The sequence below is a fragment of the Aethalodelphis obliquidens genome, unplaced genomic scaffold (assembly GCF_003676395.1).
Source record: "Aethalodelphis obliquidens isolate GAN/ISIS:26980383/991018 unplaced genomic scaffold, ASM367639v1 scaffold4, whole genome shotgun sequence".
NCBI classification, from domain to species: domain Eukaryota; kingdom Metazoa; phylum Chordata; class Mammalia; order Artiodactyla; family Delphinidae; genus Aethalodelphis; species Aethalodelphis obliquidens.
In genome coordinates, this window is record NW_020837948.1 from 55138954 (window position 1) to 55165007 (window position 26054).

At 40.7% G+C, this 26054-nt stretch overlaps 1 protein-coding gene across 1 annotated transcript in view; it reads left to right on the forward strand.

Annotated features, from left to right (window-relative positions):
• ARSB (arylsulfatase B) overlaps positions 1–26054 on the forward strand; it is a 175813-nt gene that overhangs the window by 102052 nt on the left and 47707 nt on the right. The window contains exon 6 of the mRNA XM_027100753.1: positions 6881–6951. Within this exon, the coding sequence (XP_026956554.1) occupies positions 6881–6951 (71 nt within the window). The remainder of the gene's footprint in view (positions 1–6880; positions 6952–26054) is intronic.

Below are 26054 nucleotides of genomic sequence, written 5' to 3' on the forward strand. Positions count from 1 at the left end.
ATGGTTTCCTTTGCTGTGCAAATGCTTATAAGTTTGATTAGGTCCCATTTGTTTCTTTTTGTTTTTATTTTTATTGCCTTGAGAGACTGACCTAAGAAAACATTGGTACGATTTATGTCAGAAAATGTTTTGCCTATATTCTCTTCTAGGAGTTTTATGGTGTCATGTCTTATATTTAAATCTTTAAGCCATTTTGTGTTTATTTTTGTCTGTGATGTGAGGGAGTGTTCTAACTTCATTGATTTACATGCAGCCGTCCAGCTTTCCCAACACCACTTGCTGAAGTGTTGCATTTTTTAAGATTCCATATAGAAGTGATATCATACAGTGTTTGTCTTTCTCTGTCTGACTCTTTTCACTTAGCATAATACCCTCCAAGTCCATCCATGTTGTTGCAAATGGCAAAATGCCATTCTTTTTTAGGGCTGAATAGTATTCCATTACATATATACACACCACATCTTCTTTATCCATTCATCTGTTGGTGGTTAATTGCTGCTGTCAACATTGGGTGTATGTATCATTTTGAATTAGTATTTTTTTGATATATATCCAGGAATGGAATTGCTGGGTCGTATGGTACTTCTATTTTTAGTTTTTTGAGAAACCTCCATACTGTTTTCCACAGTGGCTGCACCAATTTACATTCCCACCAAAAGTGTATGAGAGTTCCCTTTTCTTCACATCCTCACCAACATTCGTTATTTGTGTTCTTTTCGAAGATAGCCATTCTGACAGGTGTGAAGTGTTATCTCATTGTGGTTTTCATTTGCATTTCCTTGATGATTAGTGATGTTGAGTATCTTTTAATGTGCTTGTTGGCCATCTGCATTTCCTCTTTGGACAAATGTCTATTCAGTTCTTCTGCCCATTTTTAAATCCAGAGAATCAGCTGCATTTTTGACAAGGATGCCAAGATAGTTCAATTGGGAAGAAGAATCTTTTCAGTAAATGTTACTGGGATAACTAGATATTCACATGCAAAAGAATGCAGTTGTATTCCTACCTCACAGAATACACAAAAGTTAACTTAAAATGGGTCATAGACATAAATGTAAGAGCTAAAGGCATAGCAATCTTAGAAGAAAGCATAAGGGTAAATCTCTATGGCTTCGCATTAGGCAGGTATTTCTTAGATAAAATACCAAAAGCAACAAAAGAAAAAATAGTTAAGCTGTACTAAACCAAAATTTTAAACTTTTTTTCTGCAAATGATACTATTAAGAAAGCAAAACACAACCCACAGAATCAGAGAAAATATTAACAAATCATGTATCTGATACAGGATTTGCATGCAGAATATATTAAGAATTCTTGCAACTCAATCATAAAAAGACAAATAGCCCACTTATAAAATGAGCAAAGGATCTGAATAGACATTCCTCCAAAGAAGTTATACACATGGTCAATATGCACATGAAAAGGAAAATGTAAATCAAAACCACAATGAGATACCACTTTGTATCAGCTAGGATGGCTATAATAAAAAAGATAGACATCCATAAGGGTCACTAATAAGAGGATGTGGGGAAATGGGAATACTCATACATAGCTGGTTGGAGTGTAAAATTAGCAGGTCCTTAAAAGTTTAAATATAAAGTTACCATAATCATATGGTAACTCCTAAGTATATACCCAAGAGAAATGAAAACAAGTGTCCATACAAAAACTTATATATAAATATTCATAATAGCCAAAAAATGTAGAAACAACTCAAATGTCCATCAAATGAGTAGATAAAGAAAATGTGATACATCCATACAATAACATTCAGCCATATAAAGGAATTAAGTATTGATACATGCTATAAAATAGATACACCTTGAAAACATTATGAATTGTATAGTTTGTAAGTTATATTTCAGTGAAGCTAATTTGACAAAAATCAGCTTGGGTACTTTTATAAATCTTTATGCCTAGGCTGAACGTAGACCAACGAGATCACTCTCTTATGGTGGAACTCAAGCATCAGTATTTTATTTTATTTTTTTTTGCGGTACGCGGGCCTCTCACTGTTGTGGCCTCTCCTGGGCTCCCCTCACCCCCCGGGCTCTGTAAATCAGAATCCACAGTTTAATGAGATCCCCAAGTGATCTATATTTTGAGAAGCACTGCTCCAGGTCAGTGGTTCTCAATCTTGGCTGAATGTTGAAATCATCTGGGAGTTCAAAAAAATATTGACGCCTGGGTTCCACCCCCAGTGATGCTTCTGGTGTGAGGTACAGCATCTGTAGTTTAGAGGTTCCTCAGGTGATTCTAATGTGAGACAAAGAGAGAATAACTGATGTAAACATACTGTTTGGGGGACATTTAATGGTGAAAAGAAGAAAAGATAGTTAAAAATAAAATTTATGGGCTTCCCTGGTGGTGCAGTGGTTGAGAGTCCGCCTGCCAATGCAGGGGACACAGGTTCATGCCCCGATCCGGGAAGATCCCACATGCCGCAGAGCAGCTGGGCCCGTGAGCCATAGCCGCTGAGCCTGCGCATCCAGAGCCTGTGCTCCACAACGGGAGAGGCCACAACAGTGAGAGGCCCGCGTACCACAAAGAAAAATAATAATAATAAAATAAAATTTATTTATTTAGTTTTTGACATAAAGGTAGAGGAACATGCATGAGCAAGTGGAAATTATTGATGACAAAAATTTGCAGAGGTGTGGGGAAGGAACGGGAGTACAGCAACAGTAGGGAAGGTTTGCCCTAAAAAGATACAAGAAAAGAAAAAAAATGATCAAGCATTTTCCCCTCCAGGTACAGGAGTGTGATCTTTTATATGATTATTAAAGACTACTCAAATTTAAGTGGCCAATGGTTTGTGAGTTTTTTTTTTTTAAGGACATTTTATTTATTTGTTTGTTTGTTTATTTATGGCTGCGTTGGGTCTTCATTGCTGCACACGGGCTTTCTCTAGTTGTGGCGAGCGGGAGCTAATCTTTGTTGCGGTGCACAGACTTCTCATTGCGGTGGCTTCTCTTGTGGAGCACGGGCAGGCAGGCTTCAGTAGTTGCAGCACATGTGCTCAGTAGTTGAGCACGCAGGCTCAGTAGTTGTGGCGCACAGGCTTAGTTGCTTCGCGGCATGTGGGATCTTCCCGGACCAGGGCTCGAACCCGTGTCCCCTGCATTGACAGGCGGATTCTCAACCACTGCGGCACCAGGGAAGCCCCTGTGAGTCCTTAAGGGAAGACTGTTTTTAAACTGCACTGGAAAATATGTGGCTACTTCTGAACTTACCTTTCTTTTAATATATATATAAAAAAAGAGTGTTTATTAATCCAGTGGTAGATATTCCTTCCCAATAACCAGAGTACCAGTGTCCCAATATCGGTGTCCAGTTTCTCAGTTCTGGGGAAATTGAATTCCTACAGATGGTGGGAGCTGAGCTGAGCCGGGGGTGTTCTTCCTGGGTGTGTCATTTGGGCCTGAAGGATTCCCCTCACCAACAATGGGCCTCACCTTGTAATGACCAGTGCCTCTCTACCCGTAACTGGTCTTTGCAGAATCACTTTAAATGCTCTAAAGTATTCCCTAGGCAAAGTTATGAAGCTTTGCAGAGCGGATCTTTGCGATCTCTCATGTCATACCGCACCCTCCCCATCCCTCCCACCAGCCTTATTCTGCACATGTTCTTCTCCAGGTGACTTGGGTCCACTTCTCTGTTCCAGCATCACTATACTATGCCCTTGTCTCCACTGAAATTCGCCACGTGGAGTTGATGTGTGTAGTGTGTGTGCGCGTTTAAGTGCTTTAGTGAGTCTCTGCTAACTTGGTGCGTAACTATTAAAGGAAACCCACAGTCTCTTCTCCCTTCTTTCCTTCTCCCTCTTCTTCTTCCTCCTCATCTCCCTTTTCTCCCTCCCTCCTTTCTCCCTAACATCTCCCTCTCTTTCCTCTTATTCCCTCCATCTCAGGCACTGAGGTTCTGAACCCTTTACCAAAATGAAAAGAAGTGACTTAAGTGGTGAGACATGAGAACCCAGTGACCCTAAAACCATTACTGTTTTTGCTAAACGCAAGCCTGATCTTAAACATACAGGGAAATTTCTACACTCCTGAGAGGGAAATTACATGATCAGTTATTATCAGTATGAGATAGCACATATGTGGGTAGCATGCAATTAAATTCCAAAATTCAACTAATGCATTTAAATACTGCAGAACTACCTCGTAGTTCTGGATAGTTTTCCTGTCTTTAAACTCCCAAACTCTGTAAAATATCTGAGTTTTCTCTTTGTTATACTTTTTAATGTCTTTATGGAAGCATAGAAATTTTTACAAGTTCTATACTTTAAAAAAGCTTAAAATTTTCCTGATTACAGTAATAATGCATGCTAGTTATATAAAGCACTGTAGAAAATAAAAGTCTTTTGTAGTTCACCCCACCCATCCCCCTATCCCAGCTAACAGTTGGGTGTATATTTTTCCATATTTCCATTATTACCATCTTCCCTTCCCACGTATGTATGCCTCTTTTAAAAAAATTCACCTGGAAATATTTCTAAAATCCATCACTTTCCAAAGGACTAGTTCCAGGGAATTGGTACATGACCTTGTCTAGGGATTTTAGTAACTTTTAACATTTTGATGGGGAGTAACCCAAGATTTATGATACTTTATTCAGTTCCCTTAAATGTACATTTGGTTTTCTTGATTTATTTAATAACTTGGAGTCCCTAGGGTGTTTGGTTATTGTTTTAATCACTTGTCTTCTATTGTATTTCCTTGGCATATATCTCCAACCACATCCTTGTCAAAATATTCTGATTCGTACATTTTAAAAAGTAGCATCACAGCGTACTTAGGAAGGTTGGTTGGCTTTTGTTTTTTTCATCATGATTTGTATCATGATGATTCTGCCTGTGATGATTTTTCCCAGCAAATAATTCATCACTGGGATTACTCACAACCTTTAGTGTTCAAAATTCATCTCATCTTATTAAGTTCCCTTATTTTGCAATATCTGTGGCTCTTCTGAATAATGAAAAATGAAATAAATGAATAATATACAGATAAACTTTCTTTAAAAGTTATTAGAAAAATATGTTTTATTTAACCATGCCTAATACTTTGGGGGTATTCCAGTGAGCTCTGCTTTTAAAGATGAGAAATTTTGGGGCTCCTCCTTCTTTCTTGCCTTTTTTTGGATTGAATGAATTTTGTTTTGTTCTTCTATGGTCCAGAAAAGTCCTATCTTTGTTTTTAAAATTTTAACATGCAAATTTTACTTAGCTAAATCTAAATTTAATGAATAGCTTTACCCTCTTCCAAACAATACAAAGACTTTAAAATGCTTTCATTCTGATTTCCCCTCCTGACTTACTTGCTCTTTTTATCATCCAGGTTTTAGCTCTGTTTGCTTGTTTTTAACCCTACAAATTAGACACCATCATCATCATTCTGTTAAGATTTTCTCACATTCACCATTTTCTTTGCTCATCATCCCTACTTGCATTCAGAGCTTCCAGGATCAAACCCTAGTTCCTGTCATTTTGGACTGGTTGACAGTCTCATGGTATACAGGTAGTTAGTTAAATGCCTCAGGAAGAAAATGAGGAATCCAGGGAAATATTGCCCCCCCCACCCACATAGTGCTGCCCCCAGGCCTAGAGGCATCCCTGCATATTTCCCTCTCACTGTCTAGTTAGTGGGTTTTATGGAATAGAGAGGAAAAAGGAAATCTTTTAGAATTCTAAAGTTAAACATATTCACTTTAAAGGACTGTCACTTATTCTGAGATTGTATTCATCCTACCTTTTGTTGCTATTAAAATTACCTTTATTTTATGGTAATGGTAGTTGAAAGTTTTTTGGTTTTGTCTTTAATTCACGAATTTTGTTTTAACATTTCCTTACTTGGCAAATACAACGCTGCCAATCGTAATCCAGATTTTTTGAAAATTTATGGGTCCTTGAAATCCCAAGCCACTGCTGTAGACAACTAGCTGTGCATTTGGGGTGTGGACATTGAACCACCTGAAAACACGTCCTCTTATTTTCAGGGGGCTTATTGGTTATTCCCATGTGGACAAATCCTATGGTGTTAATGGTACTTTGCAACCTTTTATTGGATTATCAAGTAGTCCAACGATTGAAGTTATATCTAACAACTTCTTCCATAAGGCTGAGTCTATACTAGCAAAATGACATGGGTGCCTCATGCACACCCGGCATACATCTGGTGGTGTTTATGCTCCCAATTTTTAAAAAACACCCACTACCCATTGTGTGGCCAGTAACTTACCATGGGCCTTTCTCATTTGTAACATGAGGGCGTTGGACTAACTGATCTCCAAGTTCTTTTCAACAGTAATGTAGGTTGTGATTGTATTTGCACATACAGTTTTTAAAAATCTTAAAGAAGTATAACTATTTCACATGTAGTTGTATTACATGCAAGTTTCACGTTGTAAATTTAGATGTGGAAGACATTCGTTTTTCTCATGCAGGCTAATATTTAAAGGGCATGTCGCATCTGTGATATGGGCGCCGCCATCTCGGCAGGTGCTCTTTCTTCATTTCCCTATGAGTGTTCAGCATGAAGTCTACACTGGATGACTTGAGTTCTCATTTCACTGCTGTAACGAATGGTCATGTTTAAGTACAGCCAGATTATTTATTGCAGAGGGTCACAGGACTCATTTTTTAATTGTCACGTGCTTGACCTTAAAGTTGTTCTGTAAACATTCAGTCATTGTGACAATATAGACAAGTGATGACTACTTGAAGATGCACAACCACACATTTTGGAGGCCTCTGAATGCATGAGCAAGTTGTTAACTGCCAGGTTTGTTATTTCCTGTAAATATGAGGAAAGGAAGTATTAAAATCATTGATACCCATTTGAGAAAGGAAATTAACATTTTCTAAAAAATTCTTTTCTAGTGAAGGAAGCCCGTCCCCCAGAATGGAGCTGCTGCACAATATCGATCCAAACTTTGTAGATGTTTCACCATGTGAGTACCTTGTTTATTGCTACTAATTTAAATACTGTTGGCTCACAAAGACAGTTTTATTACCTAGTGTCTCTCTAGCCTAATCCTCTTTCTCCACTTGAGTTTGCTATAAAGGTAAACGTTCTCCATGGTACCTGTTGTTCCAATCTCACTGTGGCTTTGGTGCCACAAAGGGTGAGTGCTGCTGAATGGCTTATATGACCTTATAAGCCATTTCCCTCTCCATGACTCAGTTTTCCCATCTATAAAAGGAGAACCCATGGGATCTCTGAGCCTCCTTCTAACTGTAAATGTCATGCTGTTGTTGCCCTGTTCTTACCTGAGAGTGTCAGAGCCTCCTTCTAGAAAACTCAAGGTCAAATAAGCCACCGCATCATCTGATCAGGCTGGTCAGGTGCTGCCCAGACCTGCTGGGTCTCATAAACCCATGATTTCCCTGGCAAGGCTGCAATTTAGCTTGATTCTGCCTACTGCCTAAATTAACCCATAGGGAACCCTATTAATTCCTGCAGAGAAAGAGGCCATGTGGTGCTTTCACATCCCCACAGGTTGTAATAGTCCTATATAAATACGATGCTAGTGGCCCTGATGCCCCTACGTCGTGCGTTTGGGCCTGGAAAACCTTAACTATTAGACCCTTTGCCCAGGTTCCATCATAAGGCCTCATCGAGAGACTGTCTGCAGAAAACAGTGCTCTTATACTCCCTTCATGCACTTGAGTGCTCACGTCCCCTCCATTTAGACATACTGCTACCCCATCATTCAGGCTCTCCTTACTCTTTTATGCTCTCCAATCTGTGTTACAACCTGCCTTAAGGTTCCCCCTTCTGGAGAATGACCCCCAGTAATTCTGAGTGTGTCTTCGGGCATCTGAGGTCCAGCTCACCTCACCAGACTCACTCCAGGCCCTCCTTGCCATCTTCTTGCCCTACTAGCCACTTGCCATTTCCAAGCATGCAGATCGTCATACTTAGGTCTTGAACATACTTTTCCCTATGGCTGAAACACCTTTCCCTGCCTCTCCACAATTTTTCCTCATCCCTTAAAACTCAGCGCAAATGTCCCACCTCTGTGAATGCTTTCCAGAAGCCCTGGAAGAAGCAGTACTCCTTCCTCTGTGCACCCCTTCGTATGTATCTCTGTATAGTGTTCACCAAATTCTCCTGTATGTGCCTGCATTTCCCACCAAGCCGAGAGCTCTGGATATCAGGGTCTACGTCATATTTATCTTTACATCCTCATAAGTTAACACAAACACCCGGCACTGGGTAGGTACTCAGTGATGATTACTTAATGACTGAACGGACAGTTGGAGGAGAGTTGAAATGGAATAAAGACCACCTAGAATCACTAGACCTGGAAAGGAAAGTGCCCTGAGATAGGTAGGAATGGCTACAGGATGGAGAAATTTCTATTTTTATTGGAGTAAACAGACGTCAGTGAGAGAGGCAAGGGTAGTAATATGTCCGATGTGGTAGCCACGAGCCCTGTGTGACTACTTAGCACTTGAAATATGGCTAATTGTGGATCAAGGTGTGCTGTGAGTATGCGCACATCCGATTTTGAAGACTGAGTATGAAAAATATAAAACATATATACATTTATTACTTGTTGAAGTGGCAATACTTTGGATATATTGAGTTTAAATATATTGATCCCAATTTCATCTGTTTCCTTTTCCTTTTTTAATGTGCTTAATAGAAAATTTAAAATCACATGTGTAATTTGCATTGCATGTCTATTGGTCTAGAAGAATTGTTCTAGAAAATGCTTGGAAATGATTTGATCAGCTGTGTGAGAGGATCACAGACCTATGATTAGTTACTGTGGAGCCACGTCAATCGTTTAAACTTTTCTCTGCCCCAGCACACCTAGGGATATGATACATTCCAGTCTGTAACCGGCTCACTGCAGAAGTGATTGCTAACCAGGAGCCAGTCATATCAGAATCCCTCAGGGTGGCCAGAAGGGAGGCAGGAATGGTTTTTACAGCTTCTGAGTAATTTAATGCACTGCAAAGCCCTGCATAACCTCCAGGGATGTGCTGAATGTGCTTGCCCACATTACAGTGGTTTTAAGCTGTCCTCATCCACTAAGTTCCATCTACAAGTGAAAAGCCTTAAGCCCCCTTCACTCACTAAGCGGCATTTTGTCATGGCATCAGAAATGGGAGCTTGAGAACTATACGCCCATAGTGACCATAGTGCCGCTTGCCGCGGGCTTCTTAGCATAACCTGCTGTGATTTTTGCGTCCCCTCAAGTGCCTCTAGCAAAGTAATAGCACGGGCAGAAAGTTTCACCAGTGTAAGAATTGGGGCATGGAAATCAGAAGACAGAACTGTCTTAGCCTTGCCCCTCATAGATTGTAAGGTCTTGAGCGAGTCCCTTCACTTTTCTTCCACTTAGTTTCCCATATGTTAATTGCTGGACTTACTGAGACCCTTTGCTGCTGTCACAAATTCAGAGACACTTTCTGGCTGACTGCTGCTCCTCCCCCCCTCCTAGGAGTCCACTCCAGGCCTTCCTGTTGGCCTTTCCTGCCAGCCTGGGGACTCTTGCTCTAACCCTGAATGTAATGAGGGACGTTGTCAGGCCCTGCCATTGACAAAGAGCCACATTCACTGTTGGTTCACAAAAACAGGGTGTCCCCTACTGTGTGTACCTGTGGGGGGCAAGGTGCCGCCTCCTCTTATGCGTGGGCAATACGGGGGGTGGGGGGGTGCCTTTTCTGCCCTGTTTTTATATCCATTTCACACCACTGTGTGGCAGAATTAGGAAAAAGGGGAGTTATCTTTGGGGTCCTGCACTCCAGAGGATGGTGATACAAGCCCAGTTCCTTTTCTGGGCAGTTAGTTTGTGGGGGAAAAATTAAATCCAGCTACAAGAAAATATGTATTTATAGGACAGCCAAGTCTGCATGATATATTCACAGAATATTTTTTATGACTATAAAACATATTCTAGAGGCTGTTGTGGAATAAAATCAGAAAGCAGCCAATCTAGGGTATCAATGAAGGATTGGCAGTTATCACAGAAACAGGTCTTTGGTTTCTAACTCCAGCACTTCCCAGATGATGTGTACTTACTTATGGGAGAAGAGAGTAATATTCCACCTCCACCTTCCCCAAAGCCACTTCGTCACTTCCTCATCTGTGAGGTGAAGACTGAATTAAGTGACCTCTAAGGTCCCTTCTAGCTTCAGCATTCTATGGGTTTCTGTATACACAGGACCTCAAGGGAGCAAGCTGCTTCCTCACTTTCTCCTTTTTCACCCTGCTGGAAAAGGTGCACATGTTAATAAGCAGTGGTGTAGCCAAAGACATGGCTGTAAATAGATGAATACACGTGATAATGTTAGAAACATTATAAGCACTAGAGTAATGTGAATATTATATGATTTTGCTGTTACTACATCCTGCCCACCTTTCTGATCCCCATTCTAAAACATCACTGCATCATTCCGGTTTTTCACCTGCACTGTCTCCTTTAGCTGGTCTTGTCGGCAGTGGTGGACCAATGTCTCCTCCTGTCATGAATTAGAGGAATCGATGTTAGACTTTTCCCAGGGAAGCCCTCCCTTCCAAGTAGGACCAGATCCCTCAAAATCTGGCCTCTTGGGTTTTAACATCTATATCACCTCCCTCTTATTCTAAGAGTAGAGGGCACCCGCAGAGGCCCTTCCTACTTGTGGAGTTAGGGTTTTTTCATGGCCACATACTCTTGGTAGGTTGTGGCTTGGGTACTAATAGTAAAAATATTTCCAAAAAAGACTAGTGTACACACACGCACACATACACAAACACACCCCAGAAGTCATAGAATCTCCCGTAGACCAGGAGATTCTACAATAAAGCATAAAGATGTCTCGAAGAACCATAGATCCTACCCATTGGAATGGCTACAGACAGAAAGGAAGGAATGGAGGAAGGAAAATAACAACAATTGATGGAGATGTGGAGAAACTGGAACCCTTGTGCATTGCTAGTGGGAATGTAAAATGGTATAGCTGCTATGGAAACAGTATAGCAATTCCTCAAAAAATTAAAAACAGGACTACCGTATGATCCAGCAATTCCATACCTGGATATATACCCCCAAAGAACTGAAACCAGGGACTTGAACAGCGCTATTCACAATAGCCAAAAGGTGGAAGCCACCCAAATGTCCATTGACAGAGGAATGGATAAACAAAATGTGTGACATACATACAATGGAATATTATTATTCAGCCTTAAAAAGAAAGGAAATTCTAACATATGCTGCAACATGGTTAAAACTTGAGGACAGTATGGTAAATGAAATAAGCCAATCACAAAAAGACAAGTACTGTATGATTCCGCTTACAGGAGGTACGGAGAATAGTCAAATTCAGAGACAAAAAGTAACATGGTGGTTTCTAGGGATTAGGTGGAGAGGGGAATGGGAGTTGCTGCTTTTTAGTGGGTATAGAGTTTCAGTTTCACAAGATGAAAAGAGTTCTGGAGCTGGATGGTGGTGATAGTAGCATAACAATGTGAATACACTTAATGCCACTGAACTATGGTGGTTAAGACGGTAAATTTCATGTTATGTATATTTTACCACAATTTTAAATATTAACAGTAAAATGTAAAATCCAAAAAAAGCATAGAAACTCCATGAAGACAGGATCTGTACCCTTTTCATTTACTGCCGCATTCCCAGTGCATAGCACGAGGCCTACCATCATACGAAGTTCTCAATAAATATTTGTTAATGATGAACAGATCAACAGGTTAAAGTCTCTGTTTTATTGTCTCTTAGACTTGAACCTAAAAGTGCCTCCAGATGGCAACTCACACTCTCCTCTTAAACCCTGAGCTCCCATCCTACCTTTTGTGCCTAAAAAAAAAAATAACACTCACAAGCTACTTTTTATTTTAATTAACATTATCACATACAGATATTTGAAACAATTTATTCAGCATATAAATGCCCACCCTCACCCTTCCCCTAATTGAAAATATCAGATGATGTGGCATTTTCCCTGCCCTCCTCATTCCTTTCCCCGAGACCTCCCTGATGGACAAATACATATGGACAAAGCCCCTGCCCCAGTCTCAGCTCAGCCTGACTTCCCCTCTGAGTTGAGGGCGCTGCTGCTTCTTCCTGTTCTTTGTGCTCTGTTCCCATCCCTGCCTTCCTGGAAGGCTCCCTTTCATTGTTGCATTGGTCACGGGCTCTCTTAGTGCCCCCAAATCTGGCTCTACTTTTATCTCCCCTGCCACCGGCTCCCATGGCCAGTGTCACACATGGGGGCTGTAATTGCTTTCCTGTGTGCTTTGAGGAGACTTTTTATTCATCTTCAGAGGTTTTGTTCTCAGGTGACCTTGCATGGACATGTTCTCACATAGTATCTTTTTCTTTCCTCCTTCCTTTCTAAGATCCTAAGATTTATTCTCCCCCTGTGGACGCCCCCCCGCCCGCCCCCCCCCCCCATTTCTTTAAAGTGTTTCTTTCTAGCAGGCTGACCTGACTCAGTGTCTTTCTTCAGCAGTACAGAGTGGGCTGTAGAGGAAACCTGGGCGGGAGCCTGAGGGAAGGGGACGGTACCGTTTAAGCTGATGTAATGGGAAAGGCTGAAAACATCCAACGTGGTGGGGAGCAGCTGTGATTCCAGATTAGGCTCCGAGGTCCTACAGGTGTGAATTCCACTCACCCTGATTCCGAGGCACTCCAGCTCCAAGCTCTGTGGCTCCCCTCGGTTCTAGTCAGCCTACCTCAAACCAGGAGAAATGATTTCAAAGGCATTAGTTTGCCTTAGAGAAAATATATATATTCTCATCCTACAGGCCCCAGGCTTGACCTGGGCTGTTCTGAGGTAAAGATGCTACCACCTCCACCTGTGAGCACAGCTCACCTTGGAAGTCAGACGTGGCATTCTGTGAATCGTCAGAATTCTCACGTCTGTCCAATTGTGTAACGTGTACGTAGATAACCCTACACACGTGCACACATAGAGAGCACTTAGACTCTGCTGGCAGAAGCTTGATTAGAGACGAAGGGCCCTGACAGATGTTAGCATTTTCCACACCAAAGGCCAAGTCTTCAAAGTGATTCTGTACAGCATTGCTACTATTTCATTGAAAGGGCCTCTTCTCTTTAAAGGTTATAATGGGATGTTATTTCTGCTCGTGATTACAGGGTGAAAGAACAGTATTCGCTCCCTCCCCTCTCTCACGCGTGCATTTTCTGGGCTGAAATTGCCAGGTCCATACTCGAGATCCAAGAGTCGTCCAGGTTTGCATGCTTGGCGCTGCTCCGTGTTTCCTCTTAAGAGCAAATTCAAATCCATTCCCTGACATAAGGTTGCCATTTCTGAGATGATTCATTCGGGAGATTCTGCCTGCCCACGACGTGCTAGGTACAGTTGTACGTACTGGAAATCACGTAGGCTTTAGGTTTTGTTGGAAGAGAACACAGACACAGCCCCTCACTTCCCTGCTTGATGGCTGTCAGTGGTTGCCAACTGCCTACAGCCACAGGCAGATTCCTTAGCCTACCTCTTACAACCTCTGTCTTTCCGCCGAAGCAACCCCTCAGCACCATTGCAATGCCGTCCACCATCTTCCTTTGCTACTCTGACCCTTCTCGGGGGCCCAGGTCACATCCCTACTGCTCCATGAAGCCCTGCCTGATTCCTGCAAACTAGAGTCCCTTGAGTTTCTCCGGAGCATCCTGAGACACTGAGCTCTTGCTTCTTCATACTGTAGTTATTTATATTCATGGAGGGCAAGGTTTCATCAGCATAGCTCTCTCGATGCCTCATGTATAGGAGATTTAGACATACTGAAAGAATGAGTGCTAATAAACTAGTCATTTAAATTCGTTATCATCCACTCATTTAATTAGAATAACTCTAGCAAGGGCTTCCCTGGTGGCGCAGTGGTTGAGAGTCCGCCTGCCGATGCAGGGGACACGGGTTCGTGCCCCGGTCCGGGAGGATCCCGCATGCCGCGGAGCGCCTGGGCCCGTGAGCCATGGTCGCTGAGCCTGCGCGTCTGGAGCCTGTGCTCTGCAACGGGAGAGGCCACAGCAGTGAGAGGCCCGCGTACTGCAAAAAAAAAAAAAAGAAGAACAATAACCTTATACATTATTTTCAAAGCATGTTCATTTCTTTCTGGGCATATTTGAGAAGTCACAACACAGGACAACTTTCTGTCTTTCAGCCAGAAATGAGATGTTGAGCAGAATTTTAGAAGTTAGATGGGATACATGAGGCCCACCAGCCATCAGTGAGATTGCCCATCATTCCAGCCACTAGAAGGCACATTGGCAGTCAGTTCATCCACCCGCTTTACAATCCAGATGGAGAAACTGAGGCACCAGGTCACAAACAACTAAGAGATAACAGACCTGGAACCTGGAACCCAGAGCCCTCCAGGTCCAGGCCTCACATATAAGATATGATCTACTGACTTCAGGGGTCTCTTTGCTTTCTGTTCTACCCTGATTTTGATGGAAAAGTATAATCATCTCACTCAAATAACAGCATGTTGATGGAGGATTATACGTTTAAACAAGGCTGGGAAAACAGATCTCCTTGTGGCACTAACCTTGCTATTTCACATGTAACCTGACGCTGTGGGTGATGGAAGCTCCTCTTTGTAAAGCTAGTTATGGAAACCCGGTTGGTGCCTTGTAGTAATTACTTTTGAGGATGGTGGTGGGATGAGGGAGCAGGGTGTGGGGATAGGGCAGTGTAGCCTAATGGAACATACAGAGTTCCGAGGTGTCAGAAAGACCTGAATTTGAATTCCAGCTTTGACTTATTTCCTGTGAGCCAGTGGATAAGTTCTTTGAGTTATCTGTTTCATCACCTATAAATTGGAGACAGTTATAGCTATCACCTGTAAATATGTCCAAACAATAACTAACAGCCTATATCCTGGCTGCTGGATTGGAGGTGCAGTGTCTGCACTTTTTATGTTATGTATTTCTGCAGTTTTATTTTTTAGTAATGAGCACGCATTACTTCCATAATCGGGAATAAAGCCATAAAGATTTATTTCTAAAAACTAGCTTAGAGGGTTCTTATGAGATTGTAATATCTAGAAGGTTGCTGGGTTCTTAGTGAGTGGAGGTATGGGCCATACCAGAGTTCTTGGTCCCTATGCCCACCTGTCCTGGGTCAGAGAAGCTAGCATGTGACAGCATTTGTCCTCAGCTATTAGCCCTGATACCCTGACTGCCTGAGTTCCATTCTTTCTATCAAATATAGGAGCTCATTTTACAGCTTGCCACAAAGTTAGCAGAATTTTGTGTCTTCTCTAGCTGCCAATATTTTTCTGTAGCAGCTCGTCAAATTTTCCTTGGTCTGGGTTGGTACATACCCTCAATCCCAGAGCCTAAACACAGATAACTTTTCTCCTTTTTAATTTTCAAAGCCTTTTATTCTGCCTCCTTCACTTTGGGGAGTACTAAATGGGTTTGGAAATGTGGCCTTTTTGATGCCGAAGGCAGTCCCACAAGCTTCGTTTCCCATCCGCCCCACTTCACACAGTGCATCTCAAGTAACACACATCAAACCTTCGTTGTTAACACTTGGTGCTGGCGTACTGGCTTTCGTCCTGAGAAAATAAATAAACCAAACCCAACCCACAGCACTTTAAAAACACTAATTAATCCTCACCACAGGCCTAGACTACACAGAAATGGCAAATCCCACTGCCCCAATTTTATGTTTGGAGAAATCAGGGTAAGCACCTTTTTTAAGACTTCTCAGGGCCAGATAACAGAAACTGACTTGAAGGGCTTGGGCTGGGCCTACCTCTGGGAGAAGGGCATCTGGCCATGTGGTTACTTGCCCAAAACCCCATTTACACATCAGCTTTTCTTTCTTCCCCCAGGGTTACGATGATGCCAAATCCTCTCATTCCCAACTGACCGCTTATTTATTTGGTTACTTTTCTTTAATTCTGGTAGAGCTTAGAAATTTTAGCAATGGCTTCCAAGAGTAGCCTGACAATTCTAGTTTATTAGAAGGTCTATGCTGATTTTGATACTCAACACAGAAATAGACTACCGTCCAAATAGTCCCTTTCAGGTCCAGCCCCTGTGCCCACTCCACCCTCCACACTGGAGCCTTCTTTGTACCCAGGTCTCTTCAAGATTTGGGGATGTCCAGACTGTCTCCTTTCTCTCCCAGTCTAGACCAGACATCTTCCTACCTCAATTCCCCAGTCTTACAGCCTGTAAGGGTAAAGATATATACCGTTCTTGAAATTGTCAACCGTAAAATTCTGGAAAAACATAAAACCTCACTAAATTTTATGGGACAAATCCAGTGGAATTAAAGTGTATTAAGTCCACTTTCTAAATGTTGACTAATCTGGTCAGATTTTTTACGGGCTTTAGGGTACTTTTGTGTAAGGCTGAAATGAAACTTTTTAAAACATTTCTGAGAAGTACGCTGCAGAAAGCTGAGGACATGGTCTGCCTTAAGTAACCCATAATGTAAGATGTTAGTAATCAGGCATTTATAGAATAAAATCTGCTACCACTGGCAGCAAATACCTAGAGAATAAATACATGGTCCGTGCTTCTGAAGAGCCTTTTGAATCAGAGGAAAAATATATATGCCCATGAAATGGTATTAACACAATTATAAAATAAAGTAGCAACAAATGATAAGCAATAATAAATCAAACACATAGGCATAAGGAGAAATGAAGAAATAATGAGAGGCATTTGGGGTGATTAAGGTAGACTTCCTCAGAATGTATAGTTTTAAATTTATTATTTCAACAACTTTGGTTTTATCTTTCTTAATTTTAATGTGAATGAAAGAAAATAATAGTTAACATTGTATTAATTTTCTATCGGTGCTGGACCAAATCACCATAAACTGAACGACTTAAACCAACAGAAATTTATCTGGGTTAAAATATGGATCTCAGGGGCTTCCCTGGTGGTGCAGTGGTTGAGAGTCCGCCTGCCGATGCAGGGGACACGGGTTCACGCCCCGGTCCAGGAGGATCCCACATGCCGCAGAGCGGCTGGGCCCGTGAGCCATGGCCGCTGAGCCTGCGCGTCCGGAGCCTGTGCTCCGCAACGGGAGAGACCACAACAGTGAGAGGCCCGCGTACTGCAAAAAAAAAAATATGGATCTCACTGGACAGAAATGCAGGGTGTCAGCAGGGCAGCATTCCTTTCCAGAGGCTCTAAGGGACAATCCATTTCCTTGTCTTTTCCAGCCTTGAGAGGCTGCCTGCCTTGCTGGGTACGCAGCCTCCTTCTTCCATCTTCTCCTTCTTCCATCTTCAAAACCAGCAGTGAAGAGTTGAGTCCTTCTCAGAGCACATCACTCCAGCCTTGCTTCCGTCATCACATCTCCTCCTCTGACCTCTTCCATCCATCTCTGCCACTTAAGAACTCTTGTGCTTACATTAGTCCCAGCTGGATAATCCAGGATACTCTCCCTATTTTAAAGTCACCTGATTAGCAACCTTAACTCCATCTGCAGTATGAATTCCCCTTTGCCATCTAACCTCACATACAGGTTCTGGTCACTTGCTTACAGGTGATATCTTTGGGGGACCATTATTTTGTCTACCACAGATAACTACTCTGTTGCACTAGACTTGATGAAAAATACAAAGAGTGCTTATAATCGAGTTGAAGAGAAGAAAAAAAACATACAAAAAGTTAAAAGAGAATCAAATACAGTTGAAGTCAACCGTGGTAGAGATGTTACCAGTTCTGCTTGATTAACTGCCAGGTCATTGCCCTTGCTGTGCAAGGCTAGTTCGTGAAAGGAAGGGAGCCTTGCTCTGAACATGGTTGTAAGATTTCCTGAAGTGGAGATCAATCCCAGGATGAAGAAGTGTGTCAGTAAAAGGGTGTGTGAGTAAAATTGTTCTGGGTGGCAAAGGGAAGGCAGGAAAGAAGAGATGCAAAAGATAAATAAGGATAGGGTGTTAGACAAAGGAGATTAGCCTTGATCCTGTTAGCAGTGGGAAGCTCCCTGTTTGTTTTTTACACAAATAATACATGGGAGGGTATTTGTTTAGAAATTTTGAAAAATATAGAAACGCTCAGGGATAAATGTAAAAATCACTCTAATTCCACTATCCTGCCACCCCAAAGAAAGCATTGTTAATATTAATGTTTGGTGTGCTTTTTCTCTTCTCTCTCTCTCTCCCCTCCACACGCTCACTCACAGACAGACATACACATATGCACACACATTCTTACAGAATGCAGATCATCTGATATATTATTTCATTACCTAATTTTTTTTCCTTTTTTAATATTATCATTTTATTTTTTTAAACATCTTTATTGGAGTATAATTGCTTTACAATGGTGTGTTAGTTTCTGCTTTATAACAAAGTAAATCAGCTATACATATATATATATATCCCCATATCTCTTCCCTCTTGCATCTCCCTCCCACCCTCCCTATCCCACCCCTCTAGGTGGTCACAAAGCACCGAGCTGATCTCCCTGTGCTATGTGGCTGTTTCCCACTAGCTATCGGTTTTACATTTAGTAGTGTATATATGTCCATGCCACTCTCTCACTTTCTCCCAGGTTACCCTTCCCCCTCCCCACGTCCTCAAGTCCATTCTCTACTAGGTCTGCATCTTTATTCCCATCCTGCCCCTAGGTTCTTCATGACCATTTTTTTTTTATATTCCATATATATGTGTTAACATACTGTATTTGTTTTTCTCTTTCTGAGTTACTTTGCTCTGTATGACAGATTCTAGGTCCATCCATCTCACTACAAATAACTCAATTTCATTTCCTTTTATGGCTGACTAGTATTCCATTGTATATATGTGCCACATTTTCTTCATTCATTTGCCAATGGACACTTAGGTTGCTTCCATGTCCTGGCTATTGTAAATAGACCTGCAATGAACATTGTGGTACATGACTCTTTGAATTATGGTTTTCTCAGGGTATATGCCCAGTAGTGGGATTGCTAGGTCGTATGGTAGTTCTATTTTTAGTTTTTTAAGGAAACTCCAAACTGTTCTCCATAGTGGCTGTATCAGTTTACATTCCCACCAACAGTGCAAGAGGGTTCCCTTTTCTCCACACCCTCTCCAGCAGTTAGTGTTTGTAGATTTTTTGATGATGGCCATCTGACTGATGTGAGGTGATACCTCATTGTAGTTTTGATTTGCATTTCTCTCATGATTAGTGATGTTGAGCATTCTTTCATGTGTTTGTTGGCAATCTGTATATCTTCTTTGGAGAAATGTCTGTTTAGGTCTTCTGCCCATTTTTGGATTGGGTTGTTTGTTTTTTTGATATTGAGCTGTGTGTGCTGCTTGTAAATTTTGGAGATTAATCCTTTGTCAGTTGCTTCGTTTGCAAATATTTTCTCCCATTCTGAGGGTTGTCTTTTGGTCTTGTTTATGGTTTCCTTTGCTGTGCAAAAGCTTTGAAGTTTCATTACGTCCCATGTGTTTATTTTTGTTTTTATTTCCATTTCTCTAGGAGGTGGGTCAAAAAGGATCTTGATGTGATTTATGTCATAGAGTGTTCTGCCTATGTTTTCCTCTAAGAGTTTGATAGTTTCTGGCCTTACATTTAGGTCTTTAATCCATTTTGAGCTTATTTTTGTGCATGGTGTTAGGAAGTGTTCTAATCTCATACTTTTACATGTACCTGTCCAGTTTTCCCAGCACCACTTATTGAAGAGGCTGTCCTTTCTCCACTGTACATTCCTGCCTCCTTTATCAAAGATAACGTGACCATATGTGCATGGGTTTATCTCTGGGCTTTCTATCCTGTTCCATTGATCTATATTTCTGTTTTTGTGCCAGTACCATATTGTCTCGATAACTGTAGCTTTGTAATATAGTCTGAAGTCAGGGAGTCTGATTCCTCCAGCTCCATTTTTTTCCCTCAAGACTGCTATGGCTATTTGGGGTCTTTTGTGTCTCCATACAAATGTTAAGTTTCTTTTTCTAGTTCTGTAAAAAATGCCATTGGTAATTTGATAGGGATTGCATTGAATCTGTAGATTGCTTTGTGTAGTTTAGTCGTTTTCACAATATTGATTCTTCCAATCCAAGAACCTGGTATATCTCTCCATCTGTTTGTATCATCTTTAATTTCTTTCATCAGTGTCTTATAGTTTTCTGCATACAGGTCTTTTGTCTCCCTAGGTAGGTTTATTCCTAGGTATATTATTCTTTTTCTTGCAGTGGTAAATGGGGGTGTTTCCTTAATTTCTCTTTCAGATTTTTCATCTTTTGTGTATAGGAATGCAAGAGATTTCTGTGCATTTATTTTGTATCTTGCAACTTTACCAAATTCATTGATTAGCTCTAGTAGTTTTCTAGTGGCATCTTTAGGATTCTCTATGTATAGTATCATGTCATCTGAAAACAGTGACAGTTTTACTTCTTCTTTTCCAATTTGTATTCCTTTTATTTCTTTTTCTTCTCTGATTGCCATGGCTAGGACTTCCAAAACTGTGTTGAATAATAGTGGCGAGAATGGACATCCTTGTCTTGTTCCTGATCTTCGAGGAAATGCATTCAGTTTTTCACCATTGAGAATAATGTTTGCTGTGGATTTTTCGTATATGGCCTTTATTATGTTGAGGTGCGTTCCCTCTATGCCCACTTTCTGGAGAGTTTTTATCATAAATGGGTGTTGAATTTTGTCAAAAGCTTTTTCTGGATCTATTGAGATGATCATATAGTTTTTCTTCTTCAATGTGTTAACATGGTGTATCACATGGATTGATTTGCAAATATTGAAGAATCCTTGCATCCCTGGGATATATCTCACTTGATCAATGTGTATGATCCTTTTAATGTGTTGTTGGATTCTGTTTGCTAGTATGTTGTTGAAGATTTTTGCATCTATATTCATCAGTGATATTGGTCTGTAATTTTCTCTTTTTGTAGTATCTTTGTCTGGTTTTGGTATCACGGTGATGGTGGCCTCATAGAATGAGTTTGGGAGTGTTCCTTCCTCTGCAATTGTTTGGAAGACTTTGAGAAGGATGGGTGTTAGCTCTTCACTAAATGTTTGATAGAATTCACCTGTGAAGCCATCTGATCCTGGACTCTTGTTTGCTGGAAGATTTTTAATCACACTTTCAATTTCATTACTTGTGATTGGTCTGTTCATATTTTCTATTTCTTTCTGGTTCAGTCTTGGAAGGTTATACCTTTCTAAGAATTTGTCCATTTCTTCCAGGTTGTCCATTTTATTGGCATAGAGTTGCTTGTAGTAGTCTCTTAGGATGGTTTGTATTTCTGCAGTGTCTGTTGTAACTTCTCCTTTTTCACTTCTAATTTTATTGATTTGAGTCCTCTCCCTCTTCTTCTTGATGAGTCTGGCTAAAGGCTTATCAATTTTGTTTATTCTCAGAGAACCAGCTTTTAGTTTTATTGATCTTTGCTATTGTTTTCTTTGTTTCTATTTCATTTATTTCTGCTCCGATCTTTATGATTTCTTTCCTTCTGCTAATTTTGGGTTTTGTTTATTCTTCTTTTTCTAGTTCCTTTAGCTGTAAGGTTAGATTGTTTATTTGAGATTTTTCTTGTTTCTTGAGGTAGGATTGTATTGCTATAAACTTCCCTCTTAGTACTGCTTTTGCCGCATCCCATAGGTTTTGGATCATCATGTTTTCATTGTAATTTGTCTTTAGCTATTTTTTGATTTCCTCTTTGATTTCTTCAATGATCTCTTGGTTGTTTAGTAATGTATTGTTTAGCCTCCATGTGTCTATGTTTTTAACATTTTTTTCCCTGTAATTGATTTCTAATGTCATAACATTGTGGTCAGAAAAGATGCTTGATATGATTTCGATTTTCTTAAATTGCTGTGGTTTGATTTGTGACCCAAGATGTGATCTATCCTGGAGGATGTTCTGCGTGCACTTGAGAAGAAAGTGTAATCTGCTGTTTTTGGATGGAATGTCCTATAAATATCAAGTAAATCTAGCTGGTCTATTGTGTCATTTTAAGCTTGTGTTTCCTTATTAATTTTATGTTTGGATGATCTGCCCATTGGTGTAAGTGAAGTGTTAAAGTCCCCCACTATTATTGTGTTACTGTTGATTTCCTCTGTTATAGCTGTTAGCCGTTGCGTTATGTATTGAGGTGCTCCTATGTTGGGTGCATATATATTTATAATTGTTATATCTTCTTTCTGGATTGATCCCTTGATCATTGTGTAGTGTCCTTCCTTGTCTCTTATAACATTCTATTTTATCTGATATGAGTATTGCTACTCCAGCTTTCTTTTGATATCCATTTGTATGGAATATCGTTTTCCATCTCCTCACTTTCAGTCTGTATGTATCCCTAGGTCTGAAGTGGGTCTCTTGTAGACAGCATATATATGGGTCTTGTTTTTGTATCCATTCAGCAAGCCTGTGTCTTTTGGTTGGAGCATTTAATCCATTCACGTTTAATGTATTTATCAATATGTATGTTCCTATGACCATTTTCTTAATTGTTATGGGTTTGTTTTTCTAGGTCCTTTTCTTCTCTAGTGTTTCCCACTTAGAGAAGTTCCTTTAGCATTTGTTGTAGAGCTGGTTTGGTGGTGCTGAATTGTCTTAGCTTTTGCTTGTCTGATTTGATTTCTCCATCGAATCTGAATGAGATCCTTGCCGGGTAGAGTAATCTTGGTTGTAGTTTCTTCCCTTTCATCACTTTAAATATATTATGCCACTCCCTTCTGGCTTGTAGAGGTTCTGCTGAGAAATCAGCTGTTAACCTTGTGAGAGTTCCCTTGTATGTTATTTGTTGTTTTCCCTTGTTGCTTTCAATAATTTTTCTTTGTCTTTAATATTTGTCAGTTTGATTACTATGTGTCTCGATGTGTTTCTCCTTGGGTTTTTCCTGCCTGGGACTCTCTGAGCTTCCTGGACTTGGGTGGCTATTTCCTTTCCTATGTTAGGGAAGTTTTCGGCTATAATCTCTTCAAATATTTTCTTGGGTCCTTTCTCTCTCTCTTCTCCTTCTGGGACCCCTAGAATGCAAATGTCGGTGAGTTTAATGTTTTCCCAGAGGTCTCTTAGGCTGTCTTCATTTCTTTTCATTCTTTTTCTTTATTCTGTCCGTGGCAGTGAATTCCACCATTCTGTCTTCCAGGTCACTTATCCGTTCTTCTGCCTCAGTTATTCTGCTATTGATTCCTTCTAGTGTATTTTTCATTTCAGTTATTGTAATGTTCATCTCTGCTTGTTTGTTCTTTAATTCTTCTAGGTGTTTGTTCTTTAATTCTTCTGGGTCTTTGTTAAACATTTCTTGCGTTTTCTCGATCTTTGCCTCCATTCTTTTTTCGTGGTCCTGGATCATCTTCACTCTCATTATTCTGAATTCTTTTTCTGGAAGGTTGCTTATCTCCACTTCATTTAGTTGTTTTTCTGGGGTTTTATCTTGTTCCTTCATCTGGTACATAGCGCTCTGCCTTTTCATCTTGTCTATCTTTCTGTGAATGTGGTTTTTGTTCCACAGGCTGCAGGATTGTAGTTCTTGCTTCTGCTATCTGCCCTCTGGTGGATGAGGCTATCTAAGAAGCTTGTGCAGTTTCCTGATGGGAAGGACTGGTGGTGGGCAGAGCGGGCAGTTGCTCTGGTGGGCAGAGCTCAGTAAAACTTTAATCTGCTTGTCTGCTGATTGGTGGGGCTGGGTTCCCTCCTTGTTGGTTGTTTGGCCTGAGGCGACGCAACACTGGAGCCTACCCGGCTTTTGGTGGGGCTAATGGCGGTTTCTGGGAGGGCTCACGCCAAGGAGTACTTCCCAGAACTTCTGTTCCCAGTGTCCTTGTCCCTGTGGTGAGCCACAACCACCCCCCCACCTATGCAGGAGACCCTCCAACACTAGTAGGTAGGTCTGGTTCAGTGTTCTGTGGGGTCACTGCTCCTTCCCCTGGGTCCCGATGTGCACACTACTTCATGTGTGCCCTCCAAGAGTGGAGTCTCTGTTTCCCCTAGTCCTGTCGAAGTCCTGCAATCAAATCCCGCTAACCTTCAAAGTCTGATTATCTAGGAATTCCTCCTCCCGTTGCCAGACCCTCAGGTTTGGAAGCCTGACGTGGGGCTCAGAACCTTCACTCCAGTGGGTGGACTTCTGTGGTATAAGTCTTCTCCAATTTGTGAGTCACCCACCCACCAGTTATGGGATTTGATTTTATTGTGATTGTGCCCCTCCTACCTTCTCATTGTTGCTTCTCCTTTGTCTTTGGACGTGGGTTATCTTTTCTGGTGAGTTCCAGTGTCTTCCTGTTAATGATTGTTCAGCAGTTAGTTGTGATTCCAGTGCTCTCGCACGAGGGAGTAAGCGCACATCCTTCTACTCCGCCGTCTTGAACCAATCTCCTATGTTTACTCTTTTAGTAACTTTCAAGTATACAATACTGTATTGTTATCTATATTCAGCATACATACTTTAGGTCCCCAGAACTTTTGAATCCTATAATTGGAAGTTTGTACCTTTCAACCACCATTCCTATTTCTCCTACTTGGTTGGAAGCAGCAGTCCTCACCTTATAATTTTCAAGGTTAATTTCTTTTTTTAAAATTTTATTTATTTATTTTAATTTTATTTATTTATTGGCTGTGTTGGGTCTTCGTTGCTGCGTGCAGGCTTTCTCTAGTTGAGGCTATCAGGGGCTCCTGTTGGTTGCAGTGCACAGGTTTCTCGTTGCAATGGCTTTTCTTGTTATGGAGCACAGGCTTGAGGCATGGGGGTTCAGTAGTTGCAGCACATGGGCTCAGTAGTTGTGGCACGTGGGCTCAGTAGTTGTGGTTCACAGGCTTAGTTGCTCTGCAGCATGTGGGATCTTCCCGGACCAGGGCTAGAACCCATGCCCCCTGCATTGTCAGGTGGTTTCTTAACCATTGCACCACCAGGGAAGTCCCAAGGTTAATTTCTTAACATCACCAATGCATTTGAATTTTTTTCTTTTAAAAATAAACTTATATAGCTTGTTTTGCTGTTTTTGGAGGGAGGTTCTATTGAGATTTGTAGTTCACCATACAGCCAGAAATGAACATTGACTATGAGGCATCAGTTAGAGAACTATTTTTTTTATTCAGTTAATATTTTCAGCATCGTGTATTGAATTATTCATTCTTGTTCACTGTCTTAGTTTTGATTCACAAAAATGTAGAACATGAGACAAAGACTTGAATGTAGTCAGTTTACTTGGGAAGTGATCCCAGGGTGCAGGAGTGAAGAACAAATTTAATTTTATGTAAATTACTTTTATAGATTTCAATGTTTGCTTCCTTTTACTATAACTAATTTTATCTTGAGATAGAAATTTCATTTTGATTCTTTTTTTGGTTGGTTTAGGTACATCTTTGAATTATCTTCTTTCAATGGAAATTTCATGGGTGGTGTGCTTTCTGAGGCCTTGAATATTTGAGAATCTTTCTGTTACTTTCATGCATAATGACAACTTTGTTGGGTAAATAATTCCAAGGTCACAATTTTTCCCTTCACAATTCTTTAGACATTGCTTATGGTCTCTGAAGTTTATTATTACAGAAAAGTAACCTCAGTACACCCTGATAGCCTTGCTTTGCAGGTATCCAGTTTTTCTCCCTCTGCCTAGATAATTATAGTGTTCTGTCTTTGGTACTGATAGTTAAAAATATTTATATTACCAATGTAGTTTGGATTTAGTTCATCAGCGTTTCCTGGTACACAGTGAGCACTGCACAAGTCAGGGTTTGTTTGTTTGTTTGTTTTAAACCCCAGGGAGGTTTTTATCTGATCTGTCTTTGGATTTTATCTCTGTTAAATGTACTCTGGTCTTTTGAGCAGTAACACAACTTACATGTGTGTTAGATAAATTTTTCCTTCATATATATGTTTTTTCACTTCTCATTTTTATGTCTTTGCCCTTTTCCCGTATAGTCTGGGGTGAGTTCCACTTTGCTGATTTTATTTTATTTTTTCACAGATCTCATTCTACTTCTCTTTTATGCTTCCAATGGCTTTTCAAAATGTAAGATGGCAATTATCTTTCCTCACTGCCTTTCTGTAGGCTTCCCAGCTCTTTTTATTAAGAAAAAAATTACCAGATTTATTGTTATATCTTTTGCTTCTTCCTTCACAGAGTTAATATTTCACTTGATTGTATGAAGT